This window comes from Rhinatrema bivittatum, chromosome 7 (genome assembly GCF_901001135.1).
Source record: "Rhinatrema bivittatum chromosome 7, aRhiBiv1.1, whole genome shotgun sequence".
Classification (NCBI taxonomy): Eukaryota; Metazoa; Chordata; class Amphibia; order Gymnophiona; family Rhinatrematidae; genus Rhinatrema; species Rhinatrema bivittatum.
Window position 1 is genome coordinate 115,332,269 of NC_042621.1, and position 27,757 is coordinate 115,360,025.

Below are 27,757 nucleotides of genomic sequence, written 5' to 3' on the forward strand. Positions count from 1 at the left end.
ATAGAAGAGAGGTCGGGGGATTAAATTAGCATGGAAACTTCTACCCATAGACATGGTCCCTTTACAACAGAATTAAAACATTTTGGTAGAGCAGTGTAGAGGATCTTACACTGCTGCAATCCAAGCTGCAAGGCCTTTAGTTTCCAATGCTGTGAATGTGGAGCTATTCACAAGCACAAATGTCATTACAACTAAACAAAACAAAGACTGCTTCCTTCTTCACTTAATCCCTTGCTGCATCACTTAAGAAAAATTTCTTGTAAACAAGATAAATACCAGAAAATAATGAAAAAAAAACATCAACCATCTTGGTAGTTAAATATAACTATTTTATAGATTTATTTGAAAAATACTTACAAAAGCCAAATGTTTTGACACTAAAATATTTAAACTTGCTCTAAGTGTTTACATTGGTGGCGTTAAGCATGCAGTGGTAACAGTCTTCTCTGCGGTAAGCATTGCTACAATTATTGGCTAAAAAGAAAAGGAACTGGGGATCTCCAATTTTCCTGTGGCATTGTATGCCTGCCCCACCTTCATTTAAGTGGCTCAATGGCTACACTTTGTGCTTTGAGTCTTCATATATTGATTGTTGGTATTTTGTGGGCCTCATCTATCTTTCTGTAACGGTGGGTTCTACATAGATTCCTGGTGGGGATTAATGTATTGGCAGCCCCTAGAAGGTCAATCACAGATTCTTGGAATCTAATAAGCAGACTATACGAGGAAAACAGGAAAACTACAGATCTAGCTAAGATACAAGGAGCCAGTGTGCATGAATTGGTCCTTAAAAACACGGTCCATATGCTACATGTTACTTTTGGTTAATTGTCAAATACCCTATAACAGTGCAGTCATATGGTTTCTCACTGCCATTAGTCCTACGCTAGGTGTAGTGACTACAGTTTCAAAAAGGTTGAGGTTGAAGTCTGAGAGCTCCCTTCAGGCAGAGCTCTTATAGTGAGGTGACTATTGCTGGCAAAAACATAAGATTAGTGAAGTACCAAAGTCCTCAAACCAAAAAGCTCCTTACATATTTCCTGAATTTACTATTGCTAAATAAGTTGGGTTAGAGTAACTGAGAGCTCCCCATAGCCTGCAGCCCTAAACCACTGCCTACAGACACTTCTGCAAGGAAATACTAGGAATGACCTACTTTAGCTGTGGTCTCCCCACATCTAGTTCTTGGATTAATTTGTGCTCAGCTGAACTAATATCTGTGGTTCAGCAATTTTAGGAATGAAACACGGTGCAGTTTTACTTCCATATTTATCAATGAATAAGACAAGACTGGCATACACAGAAAGGAAATGTTTGCTTGCCTTATTGTATACTGAATTGTGAAAGTTGCTATAGTTATGGCAGTACTTTTTTGAAAAAATGTTCCACCACTCTTCAACACAATGAGCATTCAGACTTTACCGGCCTCGCTTCTGGTAGAGAGTGGTGGCTCGTGACAGCATCCAATTATCAGGTCTATAATCAGAAGTATGAGAGAGTCCCCCATCACCAGCTGGATAAACTCTACTCCCAACAACCAGAGGGGCATAACTGTTTTGCCTCCAGTCATCCTCTGGAGGCATGTCTACCCTCCTTGGACCCTGGGATCTAGGACGAAACAAAACTGAAGTTTCCCTTGAGTCACCAGAGTCCCAAGAAGGCCCTCTTCGGTTTCTAAAAATATTAGAATCTGTACCAGGCACTGGCCTGCGTGTTGTTGTATAGGACTCATACTCTCTGTGATCTGTGGTCTCCTGAAGGATACTTCCCTGCAACTTCCTGTTTGGTTTGGTTCCCAAGCCTTGATTCATTGCTGCCAAATCTGGTATTGTCATGGAGTCAGCGTGGCTCAACCATTCTTGATGGCTGGGGATGCTCTGTCCTCTAGCAGCTACATGCTGCCACTGGTCAGCAAAAGGCCTCTGTCCTGAAGAGGAGGAAGGAAACCTCTTTGTTAGAGGGAGTGTCCCATTGTACAGTGGCATACTTTGGTGGTCTTCATTTCGGAAAGTTTCACCCCGGTCAGGCAGAGCCAGAAATTTCTTGATGTTTGGATCTCCTAAAGAGAAAAGGAAAATTTAGATATATTACTTTACTTCATTTTTCTCTTAAATTCGCTAAATCATGGACAAAAACTGCCTTATAATAAGCTATTTTAAGCTGGTTCTTGCTTGCCAGCACAGGCTTCTGTTAATCAGAAACAAGACTTATAATTCACTTTTTTATGTTGCCCTTCAACAGTGCATGAGGTAAAAATTCCATGCTGTCATATTGTAATTGATCATACAGCAATGATCTTGCTCTGCTGAAGCTTGTTATGTGGGGTATATACTGGCAGGCTCCTCTACCTAGCAATGATGGGTATCACAGGTTATGTAATATTAAATAATAAGGTTAGTTTTACTTTTATTTTAGCCTATGAAACAAGTTTTTTGTTTTTTTTAGTGCATACATTATTTAAAAAACAGTTCTATACTGCTGCTCCATAGATCGCGGCGGGTTACAAATATAACATACACAATGAAAAGTTTTATGTATTTACAAAACCTGGTTTAAAAACAACATCAAAGATAGCATAAAAATAAGCACAAAATAATAATAAGCTACTGGTATTAACTCCATGCTATAGTTCATTATACAGCTGCAGCAACAGTGGCAAAACTTTCTTTTTTATGTTCCTCTTACACTGCAACTTTTGGTTTGCACCATTTATACAGGCATCATCAATTCCTTTTTCTATTGGTTATGCCTCTCCCTATGCACCCAGACATTTCACTAGCTTGGCCACTCGTTTATTTACTTATTAAAAATACTTAGAGACTGCAGATCAGAATTTCTAAGCAGTTCCCAACATCACATCCATAATTCAGCAAAGACATAAAACATTAAAACTGAGTTAAAATTATAAAATTAAAAGACACTCCTTGTCACATTGTTTTAAGATCATCTAATATGATCACCTTCTGAACATCAGATGCTATCACTCAAATTGCTCTGCTGTTTGGTGCACATTATCATCTCACCTCTCACTCTATGTTGCTCATTTGACATTCTAGACCCCAAATGCATGTCTCTTTTTTTTATTTTTATTTGCAGGTAACCTTAGCTGCCAAGAACTTGACCTCTTCAAATTTACTTAGCTTACTCATTTGCTGCTTTATTACGAATGTCCATTTTGATACAGATCTTAGTATTATTGACAGAAAGACAAACCTTTTCTACTAACAACTCTGTAATATCTTTACGGACCTTCATTTTCAGTTTTCATTTTATTTTTCCTGTGAATTTCAATATTATTTATTTTGTGCTGGGAATTTCAATACTATGACAAAAATCAGTGGAAAAGTATATTTCTTCTGTTTGGTATATCAAAGTCATTTTTCCACTGAGTTTTCTAACATCGAAATTCCCAGGAAAAATAAAATAAAAGCTGAAAACAAAGGTCCCTAAATATCATTTAAAAACATACCGAAAAGAACTAGACCCAGGGCTTATTCTGGAGACATACCAGTGATAACCTCGCTTTCCCTGCGTCAAACACGATTTACCCTCCCTTACTACGACTATTACTTAGCTAGTTTCTAAACCAGTCAGTCACCTCAGCCCCCCTGCCCAAAGGCTGCTCAGTTTATTTATCAGTCTCCTAAAGTTTTACTAAAATCAACTAACCACATCCAGTGCTTGCCCTGATTTAATTCCTTGGTCACCCAGTCAGACCCTGATCAGATTTTGTGGATGAAATAGAACAGACATGCATGTAACTAACCCTTTCCTCCTTCTTCACAGACCACCAATAAGATTCAACTCACCTGAGCATTTTGGAACGAGAAGAAACATGTAGGGCTTGATTTTCAAAGTTATTTATGCACATAAAACCCAATTTATCCTGCAAATGGCTGCTACAAACTAGCTTGGGGCTTAGTGCTATAAACGTATGTGCGCAATCTGGTTTCTTGAGTTCTGGGAAGCAGAGTCGGGGCTTACATACATAATTTTGCATTTAACAAAATATGTGCATATGTCAACCCACACAAGGTATGCCCTCGACAGAGCTGGCTTAACTTTGTGTGTATGAGTTTGTGTGTGAACTAGGGGTGTTAACGTGAAATTTTCAATGCAAAACAGATACATTTGCTTTGAAGATGGGGTAAAGTGTGTGTGTGTAAAAGGTACTTAGAGACTTTTCCCCTACCTCAGTGGTCTTCACTAATTTTTAAGTGGGGGGGGGGGGGGTCACTTTGGATCCAAAGGAGCAGGAGGACCAATACATTTTTCCTCACAAAACCACAGACCAGCAACACTACCAACCAGTTTGTTCCAGTGACATCATGTTCCCATCTCTCTCTCTCTCAACCAGTCTCTTTCAAACTCCTCCACCCATTCCCCAGTAGACTCCCTTTCTCTCTCAGTCGCCACTTCCCATACACAGCAATCATAACCTCTCTCTTAATCTCTCCACAGCCACAGCAGCACCCTTTCCCCACTGCAACAGTCTCTCTCTCAGATCCACCTCCCTCCCACCCCTTCAGCAGCCTCTCTTACTGTGGCCCACTGCAGGAAAAGGGAGGAGGCCAGCCACATCACAAGATCACAAGTGCCTCCTCTTCTCTTGGCAGTGGAAAATTAAATTACTGCCACTGCCACTATCACCTCTGCCTCTTCTTCATCACTGACCACCACTGCTTTTCAGCCAGCTCGGCGGACCTACTGAGATGCCTTCCTTTGTGTCATTGACTTGTGCTGGAAGTCTCTGGCTTACCCATGACAAGGGGAAAATGTGAACCAGTGGCCCATGGTTCTTACATTGAAGAACACTGCCCTACCCCCACAGTTATAGGGTCATTTTATAACACCCTGCATAGCATGCATACTGAGTATTTGAAAATCCTTGGACAACTGGCAGAGTATGTGCATGAATTACCTCGCATAAAGTTACACCTGCTTCAGGCAGGATACGACTTGCTTATGGTAACTTATGCGCATACTTTTTAAAATAAAAAGTTATGGGGTAATTTTCAAAAGGATTTATGCGCATAAGTGGGCTTTTGAAAATTGCTATGACATATGCTACTTTTATGTGTGTAGGAATAGCCTAGTGGTTAGAGCAGTGGGCTACGAACCAGGAGACCAGGGTTCAAGTCCTGCTGTTGCTCCTTGTGACCTTGGGCAAATCACTTTACCCTCCATTGCCTCAGGTACAAAAACTTGTAAGCCCTCTGGGGATAGAGAAATACCTACAGTACCTGAATGTAAACCGATGTGATATCTCAAACATTAACCACTATGTGCATAAATCATAATTCTGCCCCAGCTCTGCCATTCCTTTCCTCAGTGTACATGAAATTACATGCAAAACCAGGGTATGTGCATTCTTTTAAGAGCACCGGCTTTTAAAAATGCCACTTACACGCAGAAAACAGGGGTTTATGAGAATAAGTTCCACTGTAAGTCAAACCCTAAAAGAAAACACTGTTCTACCCCTCCCTCTCTCCTCTAAAATAAATTATGATTATGTTTGAAAATCCTTTGAAGGCTGTAAATGAGGAGCAAGATTTTCCATAGAGAAGCGCCTTTGGGTGATCTGATGTTCCTTTTTATTTTAAAAACATTTAAACATAATGCTAAAAGTTGCGTTCATAAAACAGATTTAGAAAAAGTTATGAAGAAAGCTATTCCACATAAAATAGAAAGGGGGGGGGGGGGGCGGAATTCCCACTGGAAATCTGTGTGATTTCCCTCCCATATCACAATATAATTTAATTTACCTATTTATAGACTGTCTTTATAGATCAAATGGCCCAAACAAAGCAATGTACATAAACTGATGAAGCGATGTGCATCATATATATAACAGATAACACATAAAATACAGTCCCCAATTCAGTTCTAACCATAACCCACACCTTTCTTCCAAACTCTTCCACCCCACAACCTCAGACTCAATCCTGTACTCATGAATGGAAGTAATTAAAACTGTGACACCCCTACCCTCCCCACCACAGAACCTCTAGAGCAAACAAAGCTCTAGATCCTCAGGCCATTCATGAGATATGCCTCAGACCCTTGTTTTCTTAACATAGGATTTGATTATTTTTATTCTGAGGTCAGCAAATAACTTTCTGCCAGAAGTATTACTAACTCTCAAATTTGATTGAATCAAACTCATAGTGAATAAAAAAATTATTATATGGAATATGTAGTTATGGTTCAACAACTTAACTGAAAATATGTGTATTCTGAATTTTGTAATATCCTAAATCTGATATCTATTATAAACTAGGCATACTCTTTTTTTCTAAGAAACATCTATGAAAAAGCTACAACAGATGTAGTCGCAACACATTAAAACATGAATAACTATAAAAAAAACAAAAAAAACCCCAAAAAACCCCTATAAATAAAAAAAACATCTAAAGTACATGGTTGCGATTAGAGTGCATGAAAGCAAGCTTGCTTACTTGTAAACAGGGTTCTCAATAGACAGCAGGATGAATTAGCTATAACACATGGGTGAAGTCATTAGACATTGCTGACAGAGATCCAGCTCTCAGAGCTCAGTAAAGACTTTACTGAGCATGCACAGGAGTTTCCATGTGCACACAAAGCCTCATGAGCCCCTTGTCTCTTCCAGAGTTTAAGTATTTGGCAAGGTAGGCAATCTTCCAGGGAGGTGGGCAGGTATTAAGTATGGCTAATTCATACTACTGTCTACAGAGAATCTCAATTACAGGTAAGTAAATTTGCTTTTTCCATCGACAAGCAGGCATAAATCTGCCATAATGCATGGGGAGTCCAAGATAAGGGTTGCACAATACAAATACTTAAGGCTACCCAGCCCCACCAAGTGGAGAGTGGACCATTTCATGAACAGGTTTGTACAGACCTGCTTGTGCAAAGTTACCATCTCCTTGGGACATGCTGTCCATACAATAGTGGGAAGTGAATGTGCGCAGAGAGGATCAAATAATTTTGTAAATGTCTTCAACAGAAGTGGAGGCGTAGCCTAGTGGTTAGAGCAGTGAGCTATGAACCAGGGAAGCCAGGATTCAAATCCTATTGCCACTGTTTGTGTGTATGGGCAAGGCACTTCACCTTCCACTGCTTCAAGTACAAATTTAGTTTGCAAGCCCTCTGGGGACAGAGAAATACCTACAGTACCTGAATGTAATCTGCTCTGAAGAGGCTAGACAGCAGAATATAAATCAAATAAATAGATTTAAATAAATAAATAAGTTGTCCTGAGAAGAGCCACTGAAGTCACCATAACTCTCACTTGATGAGTCTTGATAGAGTCTGCAATCTGTAAGCCAGCCAGATTAACACTGCACTATACAGCTTGAAAGCCAATTGGACAATTTATTTGGCAACTGACAAAGGACAAAAACAGTTGAAAACTGATAGTGAGGTTGACTCCATAAGAACATGCCATACTGGGTCAGACCTAGGGTCCATCAAGCCCGGTATCCTGTCTCTATCAGCAGCCAATCCAAGTCACAAGTACCTGGCAAGTACTCAAACAATAAATAGATCCCATGCTACTAATGCTGACAACAAGCAGTGGCTATTCCCTATTGATTAATAGCAGTTTCTGGACATCTCCTCCAGGAACTTATCCAAACCATTTTTAAACACAGCTATACTAGATGCCTTAACCACATCCTCTGGCAACAAATTCTAGAGCTTAATTGTGCACTGAGTGAAAAATAATTTTTTCCAATTTGTTTAAATGTGCTACTTGTTAACTTCATGGAGTGCCCCCTGGTACTTGTATTATCTGAAAGAGTAAATAACTGTTTCACATTTACCCATTCAAGTCCTTTCATGATTTTGTAGACCTCTATCATATCTCCCCTCAGCCGTCTCTTCTCCAAACTGAACAACCTAATCTCTTTAGCCTTTCCTCATAGGGGAGCCGTTCCATGCCCTTTATCATTTTGGTTCGCCTCTTTAGGTAATATGCCAGGGCTCTCTAATATGAAAGAAATGACAAACCCATTCTCTTTTGCACACAATTATTCTTGGAAAAAATGTTGGAAGCACAATAGCACAATGTGGAATGCTGATACCACTTTTGGAGGGACCTTGGGTTACATTCATAGAATCTCCTTACTATGAATAAATTGAAGGTATAGTGAGTATGAGACTAGAGCCTGTAGGTTGCTTACTCTTCATGCCAAAGTGACGGCCACGAGAAACACTTTCCAGATTAGAAAATTAAAGTCTAATTAATGACTTGAGCAGTTTGAAAATAAATTTAATGTGTTGAGCTAGCATTACACCGAGGTCCCAAGGCACTGGACGATTACTGACTGTAGGCTTGGAAATGTCACAGACTTTTCATAAACTTCGACACCAAAGAGTGGCAAGAGAGTGGAGCCCCTTCTACCTGCTGGTGATATGCTACAATGGTGCTAGGATGAACTTTGAAAGATGAGGTGAAGCAGAATAGATACTGAAGCAAGCCTCTCAGACCACAGAACAAGGGACTGGACACACATCATGTCAAGATCCTCTTCCACTTGAAATTTAGGATTTCCTGGTTTCTAATCAAAATCAGAATGTCAGCCACTTCCTTCAGAAGGAATAAGAAGGAAAGAACTGTTCAAAATACATGTTATGATGGCTAGCAATGGCAAGTCAAGATGGCAAAGCCAGCTTCCCTCCTGAGTGATGAGCATCAGAGATATTCCCAATACAAATTGACTTAACAAATGGATAAGATACAGATATCACACTTGCCATGGCCAAACTGGTGCTATGAGGATTACCCTCACTTTATCATATAGAACCTTCTGGACAGTTCTGGCGATTAGAGGAATAAGAAAATTGGTTCTTACCTGCTAATTTCTGTTCCTGTAGTACCACGGATCAGTCCAGACTGTGGGTTATGCCTCCCTTCCAGCAGATGGAGACAGAGAAAAACTTGAAGGGCACCCTCACTTAACCTGGTAGTGCCTCCTGCATCCCTTCAGTATATAGAGTATCCAAGCAGAATAATAGTTAACTGCAAAAGTAATGAAGCAAGCAATAACAGAACTACAAAAAAGGTGCAATAATAAACGCATAACATGAAAAGCAACTTGCATCGTTCTTTCTTAGTATGCTCAATAAAAATCTGAATATGCACGCGTGGACTCTTGAAATACCCACACCCAATCTACCCACTCCTAATCCTAGGGCAGGTGTCTGGACTGATCCGTGGTACTACAGGAACGAAAATTAGCAGGTAAGACCCAATTTTCTTTTCCCTGTACGTACCCGGATCAGTCCAGACTGTGTGTTGTACCAAAGCTTCCCTAAACTGGGTGGGACCTTGCGAGTCCTGCGCGAAGAACGCCACTGCCAAAATTGCAGCTTTCTGGAGTCTGAACATCCAAGCGGTAGAGGCGAGCAAATGTGTGGAGAGTTTTCCAAGTAGCAGCTCTACAAATCTCTTGTGGTGACACCAACTGACATTCAGCCCAAGAAGCTGCTTGAGAGCGAACAGAATGGGCTTTTAGGCCCTCAGGAATGGGTCGACCTTTACAAATGTAAGCTGATGAAATAGCCTCTTTCAACCATCGTGCAGTCGTTGGCTTAGAAGCTTTCTGACCTCTCCTGGGACCACTCCAAAGGACAAATAAATGATATGACAATCTGAAAGAATTTGTTACTTCCAAATAGCGTAACAGAGATCGTTGGACATCTAAACGACGAAGCTCTCTTGCGTGCGGGACGTCGTCCGACAAATTGGGAAAGGCCGGAAGCTCAACTGACTGACTTAAATGAAAAGATGAGATCACCTTTGGCAAAAAGGACGGGATTGTTCGAAGCGAAACTCCAAAATCAGAAATTCTCAAAAAGGGTTCCCTGCACGAGAGCCTGTAATTCAGAAACTCTGCGAGCTGAGCAGACAGTCACTAAAAACATCGTTTTCAACGTGAGGTCCTTTAACGTTGTCTTTTTAATGGGTTCAAATGGCCGATCGCACAATACGCAAAGTACCAAATTAAGACTCCACGATGGACATAGAGGACGGACGGGGGGCTGCAAGTGCCTTACTCCTCTGAGGAAAAGCACTACATCCGGATGAGACGCTACCGAGCTGCCAGAGTGCCCAGGGCCGCTACCTGTACCCAGAGGGAATTAAAAGACAAGCCCTTGACTAAGCCATTTTGCAAAAACTCACGACACCACATCTCCAAGACTCTCCACACCTTGACATATGAGAGAGAGGTAGACGTTTTTCCGGCTTGCAGCAGCGTAGTAATATCCTCTTCCGAATACTCTTTCTTCCTCAATCTCCTCCTTTCAAAAGCCAGGCCGCTAGACAAAAGCGATCTGCCTGGTCGAAAAATATAGGACCTTGACGAAGAAGATGTGGAAGATTTCCGAGTCGTAGGGGCCCATCCACTGCCAGATTGACTAGATCTGCAAACCACGAATGTCGGGGCCATTCTGGAGCCACTAGAATCACGCTCCCCGGGTGAACTTCTATCCTGCAAAGAACTTTGCTCACCAGCGGCCAAGGAGGGAACACGTACAGGAGAACTGAGGTCAGCCAGGGAAGTACCAGCGCATCGACTCCCTCTGCACCGTGATCTCTTCTGCGACTGAAGAAGCGCAGAGCCTTGGCATTGTCCCGCATCGCCATCAAGTCCATGTGGGGAGTCCCCCACCTGCGAGAAATTAGATCCATTGCTTGGTCCGAAAGCTCCCATTCTCCTGGATCTATGCATCTCTGATTTAGGAAATCCGCTTTTATGTTGTCCTTCCCGGCAATGTGAGATGCTGCTAGTAGCGCAAGATTTTCTTCCGTGCAAGCCAAGAGCTGTTCCGCCTCGTCGGCAACGGCTTGACTTCTGGTGCCTCCTTGACAGTTGATGTAGGCCACCACCGTCGCATTGTCAGACAGAACGCGGACCACCTGATTGCGTAGACACGGGAGAAAGTGCTGCAAAGCCAGTCAAACCGCTCTGGTTTCCAAACGATTGATCGACCAACAGGATTCCTCCGGGGACCAGCTGCCCTGAACTGAATGAAACTGGCAGACAGCTCCCCAGCCGGAGAGACAAGCATCCGTGGTCACCACTATCCAGCTCGGAACCTCAAGATCTCGAGGAGTAGATGAGTTGTGTGGGCAAAGCCACCACCCAAGACTGGACCGGACCTGGCGTGATCAGTGAGTGGTAAGGGGAACTGGAAATCCTCAGACTTGGGATCCCACCGGGAAAGCAACGCTCGTTGTAATGGCCTCATATGAGCAAAGCTCAAGGAACCACCTCCAGAGTAGATGCCATGGAGCTGAGGACCTGAAGGTAGTTCCAGGCCTTGGGCAGTGGGAGTGACAACAAGCGACGCACCTGTTCCATCAATTTGGTCATTCGGTCCGGCGGGAGAAAGACCTTGCCGACACTGGTATCGAACCGGGCTCCCAGAAAGTCCATCCTCTGAGCAGGGACAAAGTTGCTCTTGGCCTGATTGATCACCCAGCTGAGCGATTCCAGGAGACTGACCACCTTGCTGATAGCTTCTACACAGTGATCATGCGACTTCGCCCTGATGAGGCCAGTGGTCCAGGTAGGGATGAATGAGAAGGCCTTGTCACAGCAGGGCTGCTGCTACTACCACCATGACCTTGGTAAATGTGCAGGGGGCGGTGGCGAGACCGAACGGTAGAGTGCAGAACTGGAAATGCATTCCCAGTTCCATGAAGTGAAAAAACCTTTGCTGATTTTCTCGAATGGGTATGTGCAAATACGCCTCCATTAGGTCCAGAGAAGCTAAAATCTTGCCCTTGTGGACCGCCGTGATCACTGAGCAGAGAATTTCCATGCGGAAGTGGGGCACCTTGAGAGCCTTGTTTACCTTCTTGAGGTCCAAAATAGGCCGGAAGGATCCCTCCTTCTTTGGGACTACAAAGTAGATGGAGTACCTCCCTATCCTCCATTGTTCCGGAGGGACCGGCTTCACCGCCCCAAGAGACAGTAGGCGGTCAAGGGTCTGACGAATAATCTGCCTCTTGGCCCGTGCACCACATGGGGACATTAGGAAGAAATCTTTGAAAAACCGAGCAAGTTCCAAAGTGTAGCCATGTGTTTATAATGCTTAGAACCCTCTGATCAGAAGTAATTCTGGCCCATGCCTTGTGGAACCCCCAACCCGAGGGATCGAGGGATGTGCCAGCCTTATCTCATTGAGGAGTCTTGGAGGTGAGTGAGAAGGAAGATCCTCCCTCCCAGGAGGGTCTGCAGCCTCGAAAGGAAGTGTTCCAGGATTGGGGCCTGGCCATAGGTTGCCGCTGCCCTGCCGGATGCTGCCGACTTTGCCGAAACCTACGCTGCACCCAAAAGCATGAGCGGGATGATGGAAAACCTCTGGAAGATTTCGGTCTGTCCTCTGGCAACCTGTGCACCTTGTTTTTGCCCAGGGACTTTATCAACTGCTCCAGATAGTTACCGAAGAGGAAACCCCCTTTAAACGGGAGAGCCCCAAGCTGAGCCTTAGATGACACATCTGCTGACCAATTACGCAGCCACAAGAGACGTCGCACTGATACTATGGATGACATGGAGCGAGAGGAAGTGCGGAGGAGGTCATACAGCGCATTAGTGCCAAATGCCACCGCAGCTTCCAAGCTTTCGGCTTGCTCTGACTTGCCCAGAAGATCCCTGGACGTTAGCAATTGTTGGCCCCAGTGCAGGCTGGCACGCAGCATGTAACTGCTACACACCGCCGCTCGAATACTAAGGACTGAAACCTCAAAGAAGGACTTCCAGCTTCCAATCCTGGAGATCCTTGAGAGCTGCTGAACCCGCGACCAGAATTGTGGTCCTCTTCGTAACCACTGATACCGAAGCATCTACCTTGGGAGACCGCAGGAGCTCCAGAGACTCCTCGAGCAAAGGATAAAGCTTATCCATAGCCCGACCTACCCGCAAGTTGGCATCCAGAGCATCCCACTCCTGGGGCATCAGCTGCTGAAGCATGGGATGAAAGGGAAAAACTCGGGTTGGCACTCTCAACCCTGCCAAGACCGGGTCCACAGAATCCTGCGGTGGAGGAGGGAGCTCTACTCCTAGCTCTGAGAGGACCGCGGGAATGAGAGGTTCTAACTCCTCCCTATGAAACAGATGGACCACTTTAGGGTTCATCTTCATCCAGGGGACCCTGCTTCCCCTGCTCCTCTTCTGATCCCCCGCCTGCAGGAGGGAAAGTAGAAGCCACAGCATCTGCAGCCCCACTGCCCGAAACCTCCGGAGGGGCCAAACTACTTGAAGCCATGGAGCTCTTCAACTTTGCGACCCAGAGAGATGCAGGCAGCTCCTGACGCTTGGCAACCCAGGGGGCGGTCCCTGCGGAAGTCTCAAAGGCAAAGCACCACTCTGCGGAGACTGAGAAGCTAAAAAAGCCTTATGCATGAGGAGGACAAAATCCAATGATAAAGGATTCTGACTGACCTCATCCCCATCTGAGGGATCATCAGGACTGGCAGAGTCCGGTGATAACGTTGGAGGAAGCTCCCCTGCCCTCATAGCCCTTGCCTGAGCCCCCCCCCCCCCCCCCCGGGCCTTTGCTGAAGCTGCAGTAAAAGAGTTGCTTTCCCCTCCAGGAAGGTAGTGGGAGCAAATGCCTGCCCAGGAGAACTTCGAGGAGGTTTCCTCGCAGGCAACCCATAAAGATGACCGCTGCATCATGTCGCTGAAAAAACAGTGAAAACGCAGCCAAATAAAGCAGCAGGAAGCCCAAAAATGCGGTGAAATTGCAACGGAGTCGTCAGAGACTGCAGCCGACCAAAAAATAAACTAAAGAGCCTGCTCGTCAGTTTTGTTTTTTTTTTTTCAAATCAGGAGATTTCCATGGGGTAAGAGATGGACCGGACCACCGGTAATCTCTTCCCCGGCTTCTTACCTGACTGGAGTCCCGCGGGATAACCAATCCCAGCTCCAAAGCCTGCAACCGGGGGGATGACCCCGCAGGATCTACCAACCCCCTGGAAGGATTGAAAATTATTCCTAACTGTTCTGTTTGTTTTTGGGGGGTTTTTTTCTGCCTGCTTGATTCAAAGCTTGCTTGCTCTTTTTATTTTTTTTTAAAGGGAAATAACCTACACCCCAGAATCAGGGCAAGACTGCAGGGTTTGCACCACCTCCATCTGCTGGAGACAGAGAAATACTGAAGGGATGCAGGAGGCACACCAGGTTAAATAAGGGTGCCCTTCAAGTTTTTCTCGGTTTCCATCTGCTGGAAGGGAGGCATAACACACAATCTGGACTGATCAGGGTACGTACAGGGAACAATGGGTATGCAAAAACCATACAGACATTCTAGTTTAGCAGAAAAGCATTGGCAGCTGATCTGTAGCTGCTCAGATGCATGCAACGGAAATTTCTGACATTCCTGTTGACTACTAAGGTGAACATGTTGATCACTGGCTTTCTCCAGCAAATGGACAAGTCGTCCATGATCCTTTGATCCAAAGACCACTTGGGTGATTGTAACACTCTGCTGAGGTAGTCCTCCAATGTATTCTGAATTCCCAGAAAGTAGGGTGCCTGGAGATGGGCATTGTGATGCCCTGCCCATGACCAGATTAAGATGGCCTTCAGGCAAAAGTTGTAAAAGCCTGCACCTCCCTGCTTGTTTATGAAGAATATGGCCACAAAGTTATGCATCTGGATAAAGATTCTCTTTCCTGAGAAGAGGATAGAGAAAGCTCTAGAATGGCTTGCAACTCCAGGTGATTGATTTGCAGATGATTCTCCACTGGGAATTACAACCTATGGGTCCACGTTGTACTGTATGTGGCCACAACCCTTGATGGAGGCATCGGTAGACAGTCATTTGATAGGATGGGACTTATAGCACGAGACCCACTTTTAGAACTTTTGGATTCATCCACCACTTAAGGGATGCTCTCATTCTGGAGGTCATGGATATTTGATAGGATAAGGGTTGACAAAGCTAATCTTATTGGCTTCAGAGATCCCACTGAAGACCCTGTGTGTGTGCAGATGAGTCAGAGGAACATCATGCACCGCAGCCATGTGTCCATGAAAGACTACGACTGACCTTGCTGACCCTTTGCCCTGTTGAAGGAAGGCCTTTACTAGGCCATCATCAATGTGGCTCTTTCAACAAAGAGGAATACTTTATCCTGAAGTGAGTCTACTCAGGCTACTATGAACTGAATTCTTTGAGCCAGAACTAGGTGTGACCTGGAAAAGCTAACCAGGAAACCCAGGGACTGGAAAGCACCTTGTAGCGGTAATGTATATGCTTCACTATGAACCTGAGTAACTTTCGATGGGTGGGATAAATAGAAATGTGTGTATAAGCATCTTTCAGATCCAAAGCATGCAATCAATTTTCCAGCTAAATGAAAGGAAGAATTGTCTGAAGGGAGTTCATCCTTAAACTCTCTGGAACCAGCAGCTTGCTCAGCCTTCACCAATCCATTATAGGCCTCAATCTTGCTGACTTATTGGTGATTAGGAAATACCAGGAATAGAATCCTTGGAAGGTACCGATTCGACTCCACCTCCAGTTGCAGCTGTGAAGATTGACAAGTGCTGGAGCTGAAGAATGAAATCAGCTGGTTCAGATTAGGGCAAGAGGAGCTTCGTGGTAGTCATGTTCCACAATTTTTAGGACTCACCGGTCCCTTGGTGATCTGAAGTCATTCTGGGAGGAAGGTTTGAACTCTTTCCTCCACAAGAGGAGGTGGGGGAGGGAGCATCATTAAAACCTGGTGCCCAGATTAGGCTGCAGCTGCTGCTGAGCTTTGGGTTGATGCCTTTCTGATCTCAAGTGAGCAGCTACTGCTGCAGAAGAGTGGAAGGCACTCGATGCTGGAAAGATCAGAAGGGACATCTTTAAAAGAATGTATGCATTTAAGAAAAATATTGGAATTCTGCAGGGGCAGCTGGTCTACCCACCACAGTGATAATGTCAATAGTGTAGATTGACGCTTCTTAATCAGAGACACTATCTCTTGACATTTGTCACCAAACAAGTTATCTCCTGTATAGGGTACATCTGAGATGATCACACATGTGCTCTCGTAAGCTTCTCGCTGATAACCATGTGAATCTTCTGGCCTCTAAAGAAGCAGCCAAAGTCCTGGCTACAGTATCAAATGCTTTTGTATACATAAGGGATAAAGTCTTCCTTTTCTTTCACTGCTTGATAGAAGTCTAGCTGTTGTTGGTCTGAAGACTCTGTCAAGAGTTTTAACTTCTGGACACATTTGTGCAAATACTGTACCATGGTATAGGTGATGAGCTGCAATCTGGCACTCAGCATGGAGCCCTAGAAGACAGTTTTCTTCCCAGGACACATGTTAGAGTGACCGAACATAATCTTAGAACACTCAACACTGATTTTACTACCATGGAGTGGTGCGGCAAAAAGACCACTCCAAATCCCAGGCCCAATGTCTGGGCCACCAGAAGGCACAATGTAGGCTTCTGCCACATTCTCATCTGAGCATCCTGGAGAAGCTTGTGAACTTGTATAACTTCAGAATCTGCCAGGGGTTGAAGGAACTACAGAAGCTCAAAGACATCTGTTCTTGGGTCCTTTTCTTTCCCAAAACTGATGGATTTTATCAAAAAAATCTTGAGTAGCAGAGATACTCTGGAGGGAATCCCTGTAGAATCCTTCTAGCCTCTTGACCACAGAGGAAACTAAGCCATGACCCCAACAAAGAAGGTGACTAAGGCAAAGACCTCTGCTGATCCGATAGGGAAACATCTGGAAGAAACTCAGAGTGGACAGAATATACTTCTTCTCTTTCCAATTCATGAAGGAACTCCCCTGGAGGAGGAGAATCTATCACCTCATGGTGAGGACTACCACTCAATGCTGGAATCTCTTATGGAGTCGTACCAGTGTGGAACTTGGAGTAGCTCCACTATTCAGGAATATTTCCTCCATTTTGGACAGGTGTGGTTCTAATCTCCCTTTTTCAGACTTCAAGGATTAAGGAGACAAATAAATTCTTCACTAGCTCCTGATAACTGGGCTCCCACTGGTTGAGGAACCTTCTTCAGAAATCCAGATCAGCTCATCCTCACTCAGGGCTGCCAGTAAAGCTGAAGAGGAACCTGGTGCCATTGAAGCTTCACCTGCTGTAAAGATGTTCTGCTCAAAGGCATTCTTGTACTGGCTGACAAAGCCCATCTGCTAGCATCTCATGCCATAAATGGCACTGAGACTCTTGAACTTACATGCCGACGTGCTCCACTCTTATATTACCGACTGAGATTTGGCCTGCAGCATCAAGTGTACTGACTGTGCCTTAGAATGTGAGCTCCATGTGGATGACACAGATGGTACCCCTGGTTGGCCCCAGGTCTGGGTAAAATACTTTGATTGGTACCAAGGGTATATTTCGCACTATGAAAAATGGAACCTATGCCAATGAGGTTATGTCCCACCTCAGCATCAAGGGGGTGGGGGGGGGGGGGGGGGGAAGGAGGGCCTCACACTAGCAGAGCCCTGCATCGATGCACCAATCTTTTGTTTTGGTTTCGAGGCATACAACCCTAAAAGCAGCTCCCTGTGCCACTTAGGTGCTCCTCTTGGTATTTATTTATTTATTTATTTATTTTAAAACTCTTCTATACAGTTGATAAGTTAATTCACCATCACAACGGTTTACAGAAAGGCACAATAAGGAAAAACTATAATTGGTATAGATTACAAATTATACATGCGCCAACATAAAACGGTAACATTTTAATAAGAGAAACTATGTGTTTAATTAAGGCTTATATGCCGGTTGAGAAACTGTCAAGCAGTTCAAATCTAGCGTTAATATGCAATTGGAGATATTAAAGGGAAAAAAAACCCAAAAAACGGATTACTTGGTGCGTCATTATCTTTCAAATGGTTTCCTCCTTCTCTTTGTCTTTATAAAAAGCTTGTTTAAAAAGCCAGGTTTTCAGACTAGTTTTAAATAGTTTCAATTTTCTCTGCAGCCTTATTTCGAGTGGCATGGAGTTCCATAGAACAGGTCAAGTCAGCGACAGGGCTCTCTCTCTTACTTGAGTGAGGCGTGCTGATTTAACAGAAGGAATAGTTAGTAGAGCTTTATTAGCAGATCTCAGGTTTCTGTGTGGTATACCTACGCGCAAGTGCTGTGTTAAGCCAGTTGGCCTTTTCATCATGGATTATCACCTCTTGGGCCACAGACTTCTGCACCACAATCAACTCCTGATCTGAGGCAGATCCAAAAGCTGGCACAACAAGAGATGGAGCCTTTCCATGCTTGCGGGACTGAGAGGGGAAGTTTCTTGTCTTGACCTCTTCCACTGAAAGTCCAATGACACTTTGCTTCTCTACAAGGAGCATTTCTCTTGCTCGGCCTTACGTAACAACTTCGGGCTCTTACCTGATGGCGTCTTCCTAAGATCCTCCATCTTCTAGGCTTGGAGCTGCTGTGTTTTGGGAGCAAGCTGATTAGAGCTTTAGCAGTTGGAGGTGTCATATTCTGGGCCCAAGCAGTGATAACAGAGTATAAGTCTGTGATGGTTATTCTGCGCCCATAGATGCAGGACTTGATCCTGCATATTGCAGGCTTCTTGGCCTTGGGCTTCTCCATGTTCTTCAATATCTTCCTTTTTTTTTTTTAATAAAGAAGTTAAAAATTCTTCTTGAGAGGCTGCTCATAAAAATTAGAAAGCAATAAGGCATCAGGCCCCCAAAAAGTTGAAAATGTTTTCAAGAGAAAGACTGGACATATCAGTGCAGTAGCTCAGATGAAGACAGACTGTAGAACTCACTAGGCAGTATGCATGTGTGTTAACCGTTGAGCATGCTCAGTAAACGTTTTACTGAGTTCTGAGAGCTGGGATCCAGGACTGTTGGTTAGTAACCCACATGTTAAGCTAATTCATGCCTGCTTGTCATTAGAGAAAGTTTCTTATCCTTTTTTTCTGGGGTCTGAGCATAAGACTGAATACCAAAACCTAAATAACCAACCTACCAAGTAAAAGAGGGGAAAAGAAAAGCTTGACTTGGCACATGCAAGAGAGTACATTAAAATTACCTGGCAGTCTGTGTGCCTCGCCAATCATGCTGGGCATCAGTACACCATGAGATGGGCGCAACATCTGGGTTGGGTAGTGCTGGGGTTCAGGGGGCTCAAATGGTAAAACGGGAGGACTGTAGGCAAAGGGGAGGGAAGAAGAGCTGGAAGAACGATGCCTGATTTCCATGGTGGGTGTTTTCTTCATGCTTGAGGCCTCCTTTCAGTAACATGAGACAAAGAAAAAAATGCCAATAAACAAGACATTTAAGACAACTATGGTGCAAAAATAGCAGGACTGCAGGAAGAAGGAAAGGCAACAGTCACAAGAAGCAACAGAACTAGCACATACTGAATGTAAATGAGCAATATACAAGATAACCAGAGGATGAAGCAGTACAGTAAAGATGCAACAAACTCATATCAGATGAGCAATAATCCTAAAGTTATAAATTATAATAACGCATATTTACAGAGGCTTTAGTTTGGACTCTAATGCTCCACCATCTGACACAATTTGATGCATGCCATATCTTCTATGATGAAAAAATGACCACTTGTTTCCTACTATGTACCTGAAGAAGCAGGGTTATGCAGCAGCATAGTGAAAGGGAGGCACAGTATAGAAAAGAGTGAGAAACAAGAGTATTCCTAGATAACTATATAGGGTATTATATGTAACAAGGTGTATTTTTCAATAACTGATCAGTCACACATGACACAAACACAATAATGTGAGCAGGTATTAAGATATATATTGACACCTTGGTTACTTTGGGTTGCATGCTTCTGGCACAGAAAGTGCAAATCTTTATATCACACTTATATTCCATTGAATATCTTGTGCAACAAAGTGTAACAATTACATCATGAAAAAATACAAGCAAATGTTATGTTACAAAGTCTTAAAATAGTGGCTCATATTAAGCTTCAGTAATTAAATCTGTAATGACTATGTGGGTGGGTATAACCAATGGAAAAAAGGGAATTAGCACAGCTACCAGAAAAAGCAGAGTGGCTTACCTGTAATGGGGGTTCTCCTAGGACAGCAGGATATTAGTCCTCTCACATGGCTGACACCATCAGATGAAGCCTGGCATGGAAAACTTATGTCAAAGTTTCTGGAGCTTTGACTGAGCATACTAAGCATGCCCAGCATGCCCTATTCCACGTGTCCAGGCGGTTCCCGCTTCAGTCTTGTAACATAGAATTATGATAAAAATTAAACAAAAAATAGGAGAAACCCAACTCCGCAGGGTGGCGGGTGGGTTTTGTGAGGATTAACATCCTGCTGTCCTAGGAGAACACCTATTACAGCAACTCTGATTTCTCCTAGGACAAGCAGGATGGTAGTCCTCACACATGGGTGAATCCTTAGCTATAGGCTGCTCCCCAACACAAAAGGGGACCAACAGACACCAACCTTTCTCAATCTCTCTCCTCCTCCACTGCAGGGGATTGTGCGGTCGGCACAGCCCAGTCGGGGCAAGAGCCCGCTCACCCCTCCCTTCTGTGAGCCAGCAGTGAACAGTGAACCGGGAAATTAAGAGAAAAAAAGGGAGAAGAGAGCTCAGAAACCTGAAAAATAAAGAGAAGCAGCAGGACCACGTGGTGAGTGATACTGCTCCCACCCCCAACCCAGCCGGTCTAGCCCAGCACTGTTTTCAGGCCCTTAAATTACAGACGCTCCCCGGGGCGTCGCGCACCAGGCGTCGCGCGCCCAAAGGAGCGCGACCTAAGGGGCCTGCCCCTTAGTGCGCCCCTTCGTGCAGACCCGGAGGGCAGACTATACTCCTCTTTACAGTCACTTCAACCCATTCCGCCTATGTCACTGCAAGGCCCTCAGGCAGCTACAAACCATCACTTCAGCTCCACGTACCCCTGCAAGCAAACCTTGGCGGCGTTTCACCCCTCTTCTACCACACCCACACGGGGCCAACTCTAATCAGCCAACGCAACACCTTTAACACAATACAACAGTTTGTCAATGGTCTTTCATCAGCAGCCCAGGAAGACTTTCTCCCTTCCCATTCTTATACAATTCTCTAACATCCTCCGCCTGCCACCTCTTTACCCACCCCATTCCAGTCTACTACTCTCGCCAAACCGACCTCCCAGAATGCATCCAGTTTTTACAATCCCGATTCTTCATCACTGCCTACCATTGATAGGAAAATCAACCAGGCAAGCACAACACTGCAACCTAAAATCCCTCACGCCAATGCTGATTACACCGATCACCCAACTTCTAGGCCTCACCCTATTTTCGCTATCATTATTCAACGCACAATCTCTAACCAAGAAATCACTGATTCTCGCCGACTATCTCTCCGACGCTAAGCCCGATATATGCGCAATAACTGAAACATGGCTTAAAGACTCAGACACAGCCATAATAAACCAACTACCGACGCTGACATATGACATCTTCTCACTCCCCAGACAGAAAAAAAGGGGAGGCGGAATTCTTTTAGCAACTAAAAAAAACTTAAGATTCTCTCAACACCCAGTCAACTCATACTCCAAACTAGAAATCGGCTTTTTCACTTCAGACCATCTTCAAATTCTACTTGTCTACGCTCCCCTGGGCCTCCTGGAAACAGACGCATCTCCTATGGTGGAAATAGTCTCAACTCTCCTCAACCTGGACGCCCCAGCCATTATCCTAGGTGATTTTAACCTGCATGTAGACAATCCCACTCTTACTACTAGCTGTGAAGCCTTTCTCACAGCCCTCTCAGCAATGGGATTCAAACAGATAGTGAACAAACCGACACACAAAGCCGGTCACACTCTTGACCTTATCTTTGTTAACAAAGACATCTATCCTGCATCGCTCCTCAATTGCAAGAAAGTACCTTGGTCAGACCACACTCTTATTTCAACCTCATTCTCACTGAAAGAATCCAGCACCCCCCACGTTCCTTCACCCACATTTCTTTACAGAAAATCTTGCTCCTCAGAAGACCTTAAGAACCTCCTGACCGCTCAACTTCCCCTTATAGAACTCACCGACCCGAACACGGCTCTCTGCTCTTGGAACAAAATTACAGAAGATATAGCCAACAAGCTCTGCCCACTATCTACAAAAAGGGCACCCTCAAATTCTTCCAAAAGACAACCTTGGTTCACCAATGAACTTAGAAGGCTAAAACAATGCTTAAGGCAGAAAGAGAGCAAATGGCGCAAAGCCCCATGTGCCAACACACTCTCCGCCTACAAATCTACACTACACCAATACAAGTCCTCTACTCTAAAATCAAAAAGGGACTTTTACGCCTCCAAGATCCATAACCTGGTCTTCGATGCCGAAGCACTCTTTGCCTACGTATCTAGCCTTACCCAAATCAACCCCCTGGAAGTTCCTAGCAACCTAGCACAAGCTAAAGCGGAAGAACTAGCTCTATTTTTCCAAAACAAAATTGCCAGCCTTCTAACACAGCTGCCCTCCAATACCACCTCATACTCTACTTCTTTTAATCTCTACTTCAAAAGCACCCGTCTTGAAGCTTTCGATCCCATCTCCTTCACTGAGATACAAGTAGCATTAAGGAGAATGAAACCTTCCTCTCATCCTACGGATCACATTCCTACGAAACTCCTCTTGACAATTCCAGACTCCATTTCCAAAATTCTGGCGGACATCATTAATTGTTCTCTCTCCCAAGGACTCTACCCAGAGGACCTTAAATTGGCTTCTCTCAAACCACTCCTAAAAAAACCCAATCTGGATCCTAAAGACCCAAATAACCTCCGCCCGATCGCCAACCTGCCCTTCATAGCAAAACATATGGAAAAATTAGTGAACACTCAACTTTCAGACTACTTAGAAGATAATAATCTCCTGTTCCCCTCCCAACATGGGTTCCGCAAAGCCTTCAGCACAGAATCACTCCTCATTTCCCTGACAGACTACCTCATCATGGGCCTCGACAAAGGACAATCATTTCTACTGATTCTACTGGACCTATCGGCAGCGTTTGACACTGTCAATCACTCCATCCTCATAAATCAGTTGGCGGCAATAGGAATTACTGGCGCCGCACTTAATTGGTTCAAAACTTTTCTCAACAACAGAGGCTACAAGGTTAAAATCCAAAACAAAGAATCATCACGTTACAATTCAACCATAGGAGTCCCACAGGGTTCCTCTCTGTCCCCTACGCTCTTTAACAACTATCTCTTACCGCTATGCCAGCTCCTCTCCAGCCTCAATCTAAAACATTTTCTATATGCGGACAATATTCAGATAATAATCCCTGTTAAAGACACATACTTGAAAACACTAGATCACTGGGAAAACTGCCACCAACAAATCAAACTCCTCCTCACTAGTCTAAACTTAGTACTAAATTCCTCCAAAACCGAACTCCTGCTCATCTCTCACGAGAACTGTAACATCACTTCCACTCACCCTGGCATCCCACAATCCACGCAACAGAGACCTTGGAGTTTTAATTGACAATCGGATGAATTTGAAAGCTTCTATCAACAAAACTACCAAAGACTGTTTTCACAAACTCCAAGTCCTGAAAAGGATAAGACCTCTCTTTCACTTGCAGGACTTTAGAACAATCCTTCAGGCATTAGTTTTCTCAAAGTTAGACTATTGCAATTCTATCCTACTAAGTCTCCCTTCCTCCTATACCAAACCGTTTCAGATGGTAAAAATGCGGCAGCACGAATATTAACAAACACCAGAAGAAGAGATCACATCTCCCCTATCCTAAAAAGCCTTCATTGGCTGCCAGTGCACTTCAGAATTCTCTACAAATCCATCTCCGTTATCTACAAAATCATTCATCAACATACTTCTATCGACCTGCAAATTCCTCTCCTCTTACACAATTCTTCAAGACCTACCAGAGATGCATATAGAGGTTCACTCCAGGTTCCTCCAACCAAAGCCACTAGACATATTACCTTGAGAGATCGGGCCCTCTCTACCGCCGGTCCACCTTTATGGAATTCCATCCCCCCAGACCTAAGACAGAAACCCTGCCTCCCAACCTTCAGGAAGAGACTTAAGACTTGGCTCTTCAAACAAGCTTTCCCGGACTCCAACTAATGTCCTTCAACTTCAAGCTCTATAATACAACCAGCTCATTTAACTGTTCGTTGTAAATATTTAAAATGCTATTAACCTTTTCTTTTTCCTTCCTCTCCCAGTTTAAGCATCCCTGTTTTTTGTAACTGCTTTCTTCCGCACTACAGTTCCAGTTTGTTTTTTCTTTCTATGCACCACTGTTTTAATGTAAACCAGCATGATGTGATTTTATCATGAATGCCGGTATATAAAAACCTTAAATAAATAAATAAATAAATAAAATAAAAACCAGGTGCCCACAGGCACAACAACCAAAGCTCTGTTGGTAACAAAGGGGGAGACAGCCTGAACCCAAACAATGGGCCCTAGACAGGGCGAGTTGGGTTCTATATCTTGAAGAGATTCCTAAGGACAGACTGGCCGAACCCATCGGCCATCCCTGTCCAGACAGTAATGGGATGTGAATTTGTGGCGAGAACTCCACGTTGCAGCCTTGCAGATCTCCTCCATGGGAACTGCTTGTAAGTAGGCCACTGATGTTGCCATGGCTCTGACAGAATGAGCTTTGACATGACCCCCATGATACAGTTCCGCATGGGCATAACAGAAGGAGATACAATCTGCTAGCCAATTGGATAGTGTCTGTTTGGCAACTCCCAACCTATTTCTATCAAAAGAAATAAAAAGTTGGGTGGACTGTCTATGGGCTTCTGTCTGCTCTAGATAGAATGCTAAGGCTCTCTTGCAATCTAAATTGTGCAGGGTTTGTTCGCCTTGGTGCGAATGGGGCCTGGGAAAGAATGATGGCAGGGCGATTGACTCGTTAAGATGGAAATCCGTCACCATCTTAGGCATATGAAAGATCATCCTATTATGATAAAACTTTGTATAAGGTGGGTAAGTCACTAAGGCCTGGAGCTTGCTGACCCTGCACGCTGAAGTGACCACCACCAAAAATATGACCTTCCAGGTCAGGTACTTCAGGTTACAGGAGCACAGCAGCTCAAAAGGTGCTTTCATTAACTGAGCTAGCACCACGTTGAGGTCCCAAGACACAGCGGAAGTCCTTATGGGAGGCATCAATTGAAGCAGGCTCCACATAAAGCATACATCTATCAGCTGTACAGACATGGGCATACCATCTACACCTTGGTGGTATGCGACAATTGCACTGAGATGAACTCTAACAAAGTTGGTCTTCAAGCCATCCTCCAAAAGGTGTAGAAGGTAGTCAAGCAGTTTTAGCATGGGGCAGGAAAATGGATCTAGGACCTACTGCTCACACCACACAGAAAATCTCCTCTACTTCAGTCCATAGGAATGTATAGTGGAAGACTTTCTGGAAGCCACCAGGACCCAAGACACATCCTCAGAAAGATCGAGTGGCTGCAGGATTAACCACTCAACATCCAGGCTGTGAGCAACAGGGGCAGGAGGTTGGGATGCTGCAGCCTGCCCTGATCTTGCATGTTGAGATCTGGGGAAGTAACCAGACTGATTGGTTTCTGGATGGACAACTCCCGAAGGAGTGGAAACCAAATCAGTCTCGGCCAATGAGGGGCTATTAAGATCTTAATCCTTCGGTCCTTGTGAAACTTCTAGAGAGTCTTTGTAACTAAAGGAATCGGAGAACAGGGGTACAGAAGACCTCTGCCGCAATGTCGGGCAAAGGCGTCCGAGGCTGACCTGTACAGGGAGTAGAACTGAGTCACCTTCCTATTGCAGGGGGGACACAAACAAGTCCACATCTGGGCTCCCCCAAAGGCGGAAGATACAGTTCGCTACCCCCTTGGTCCAGAGACCACTTATGGGGTTTGAAGGCACGACTCAGTCTGTCCACTATCACATTCTCTATTCCGGCCAGATACATGGCCCTGAATACATCCCATGGCTTCCTGACACAGGAGGTACAACCCTGTGCCTCTCTGCTTGTTGACATACCACATAGCAACTTGGTTGTCTGTCTGTATCAGGACAATTTTGCTGGACAGCCAATCTCTGAAAGCCCATAGCATGAACCTGATCACCTGGAGCTCCAGGAAGTTGATCTGACACCATGCTTTCTGGGTGGACCATAAGCCCTGGGTGCGGAGCCCTTCTACAAGAGCTCCCCACCCTAAGGTGGATGCATCTATAGTTAAGACAATTTTGGTAGGGGGATTTTGGAAAGATATTCCCAATTCCAAATTTGAGAGAGCCCACCACCAGGACAAAGAGTCCCAGAGAGGCAGAGTGACTTGAATGAGAGCCCGGAGGCTCTGCATGGCCTGGCACCACTGCAACCTCAAGGTCCTCTGGACTCTGCGCATGTGTAAGCCTGCCAAGGGAGTAACATGGACAGCTGAGGCCATGTGGCCCAAAAGCCTCAACATGTGCTGAGCTGAAACCTGCTGGCTCTGTTGAATCACTGCCACTATGAACGCCAAGGTGACCTCCCTGGACTGTGACAGGAAGGCTTTTGCTCAAGCCGTGTCTAGCAGGGCTCCTATAAAGTCCAATCGAGGTGATGGGCTGAGATGGGACTTTGGGCAGTTGATAATGAACCCTAATGACTCCGTCACCCAGATGGTTAAGTGCAAGAACCGATCGGCCCCTATCTGAGAGGTGATCTTGACCAGCCAATTGTCCAAGTACGGGAAAACATGCACTCCCAGTCTGCGGAGATGTGCCCCCACCATGGCCAGACATTTTGTGAAGACACGTGGGCCAACGCTAGCTCAACAGCAACACTCTGTACTGGAAGTGCTGTTTTCCCTCAAATCTGAGATACTTCCAGCGACCTGGGAAGATCTCAATGTGAGTGTATGCTTCCTTTAAATCAAGAAAGCATAGCCAGTCCCCTTTTTGCAGGAGAGGAATCAGGGTGCCCAGGGAAACCATCTTGAACGTTTCTCTTTTGAGAAATCTGTTCAAGGCTCTTAAGGTTTAGGATGGGACATAATCCTCTTCGGAATCAGGAAGTATCGGGAGTAGAATCCTTGCCCTGATGGGACAGGCTTAACTGCTCTGGATGTTAAGAGGGCGGACAGCTCCCAAAGTAGTATCTCCTGATGTGCTCTTGGCCCCCAAAACGGGTATGGGGTGGGGGCAATTTGGTGGGACACCCAATAGGTTTATTTGGTACCTGACGGACAATGATCAGAACCCACTGGTTTCTGATCAGCAAAGAATTGTAGCCTACCCCTGCCAATATCTTGGGAACAGGTGGCTGGCTTATACTCCCTAAGATCCAGTCAAAACCCCGTTCTAGGATTTGGCTGGGAAGTCAGCTGGGGCTTGGGAGCTCTTTGCTGCCTGGGATGGCCACGTGAGCTCACCCTCTGTGAACGGGAGAGAGGGGCCGGAGAATAGTACTTCCTCTGGCAGTAGAAAGGCTTCCTCTGATCCTGCTCACAGACCTGCTGGCTGAGGAGAGCAGGTCTGAAGGGTTGGTGGAGAGCTGTTGGAGGATCTTCATGGTGATCCCGCAATTGGGCCACTGGGTCCCTCACCTTATCTCTGGAGAGATTCTCTCCTGTGCACGGCAGGTCAGTGAGTTTTTCCTGTACCTCCGGTTGAAGACCCAAGGCCCACAGTCATACCATTCTGTGGGTGCCGATTCCAGATGCAGAGACTCTCGCTGCCATCTCGAAAACATCATAGGTTGGATGAACCTTGTGTTTTCCACACTCCAGGCCCTGACACACCAGTGATAAGAA

General features: G+C 44.8%; 1 protein-coding gene across 12 annotated transcripts in view; it reads right to left on the reverse strand.

The window, feature by feature from the left end:
• Window positions 1–306: 306 nt before the first annotated feature.
• Window positions 307–27,757, reverse strand: part of USP54 (ubiquitin specific peptidase 54) — a 533,711-nt gene continuing 506,260 nt past the window's right edge. For all 12 annotated transcript variants that reach the window (XM_029608960.1, XM_029608959.1, XM_029608954.1 and 9 more), the window contains 2 exons: window positions 19,034–19,232; window positions 307–2,059 (listed from right to left, as the gene is read on the reverse strand). In XM_029608960.1, coding sequence (XP_029464820.1) covers window positions 1,419–2,059; window positions 19,034–19,232 — 840 coding nt within the window. In that variant the 3' untranslated portion in view covers window positions 307–1,418. The remainder of the gene's footprint in view (window positions 2,060–19,033; window positions 19,233–27,757) is intronic.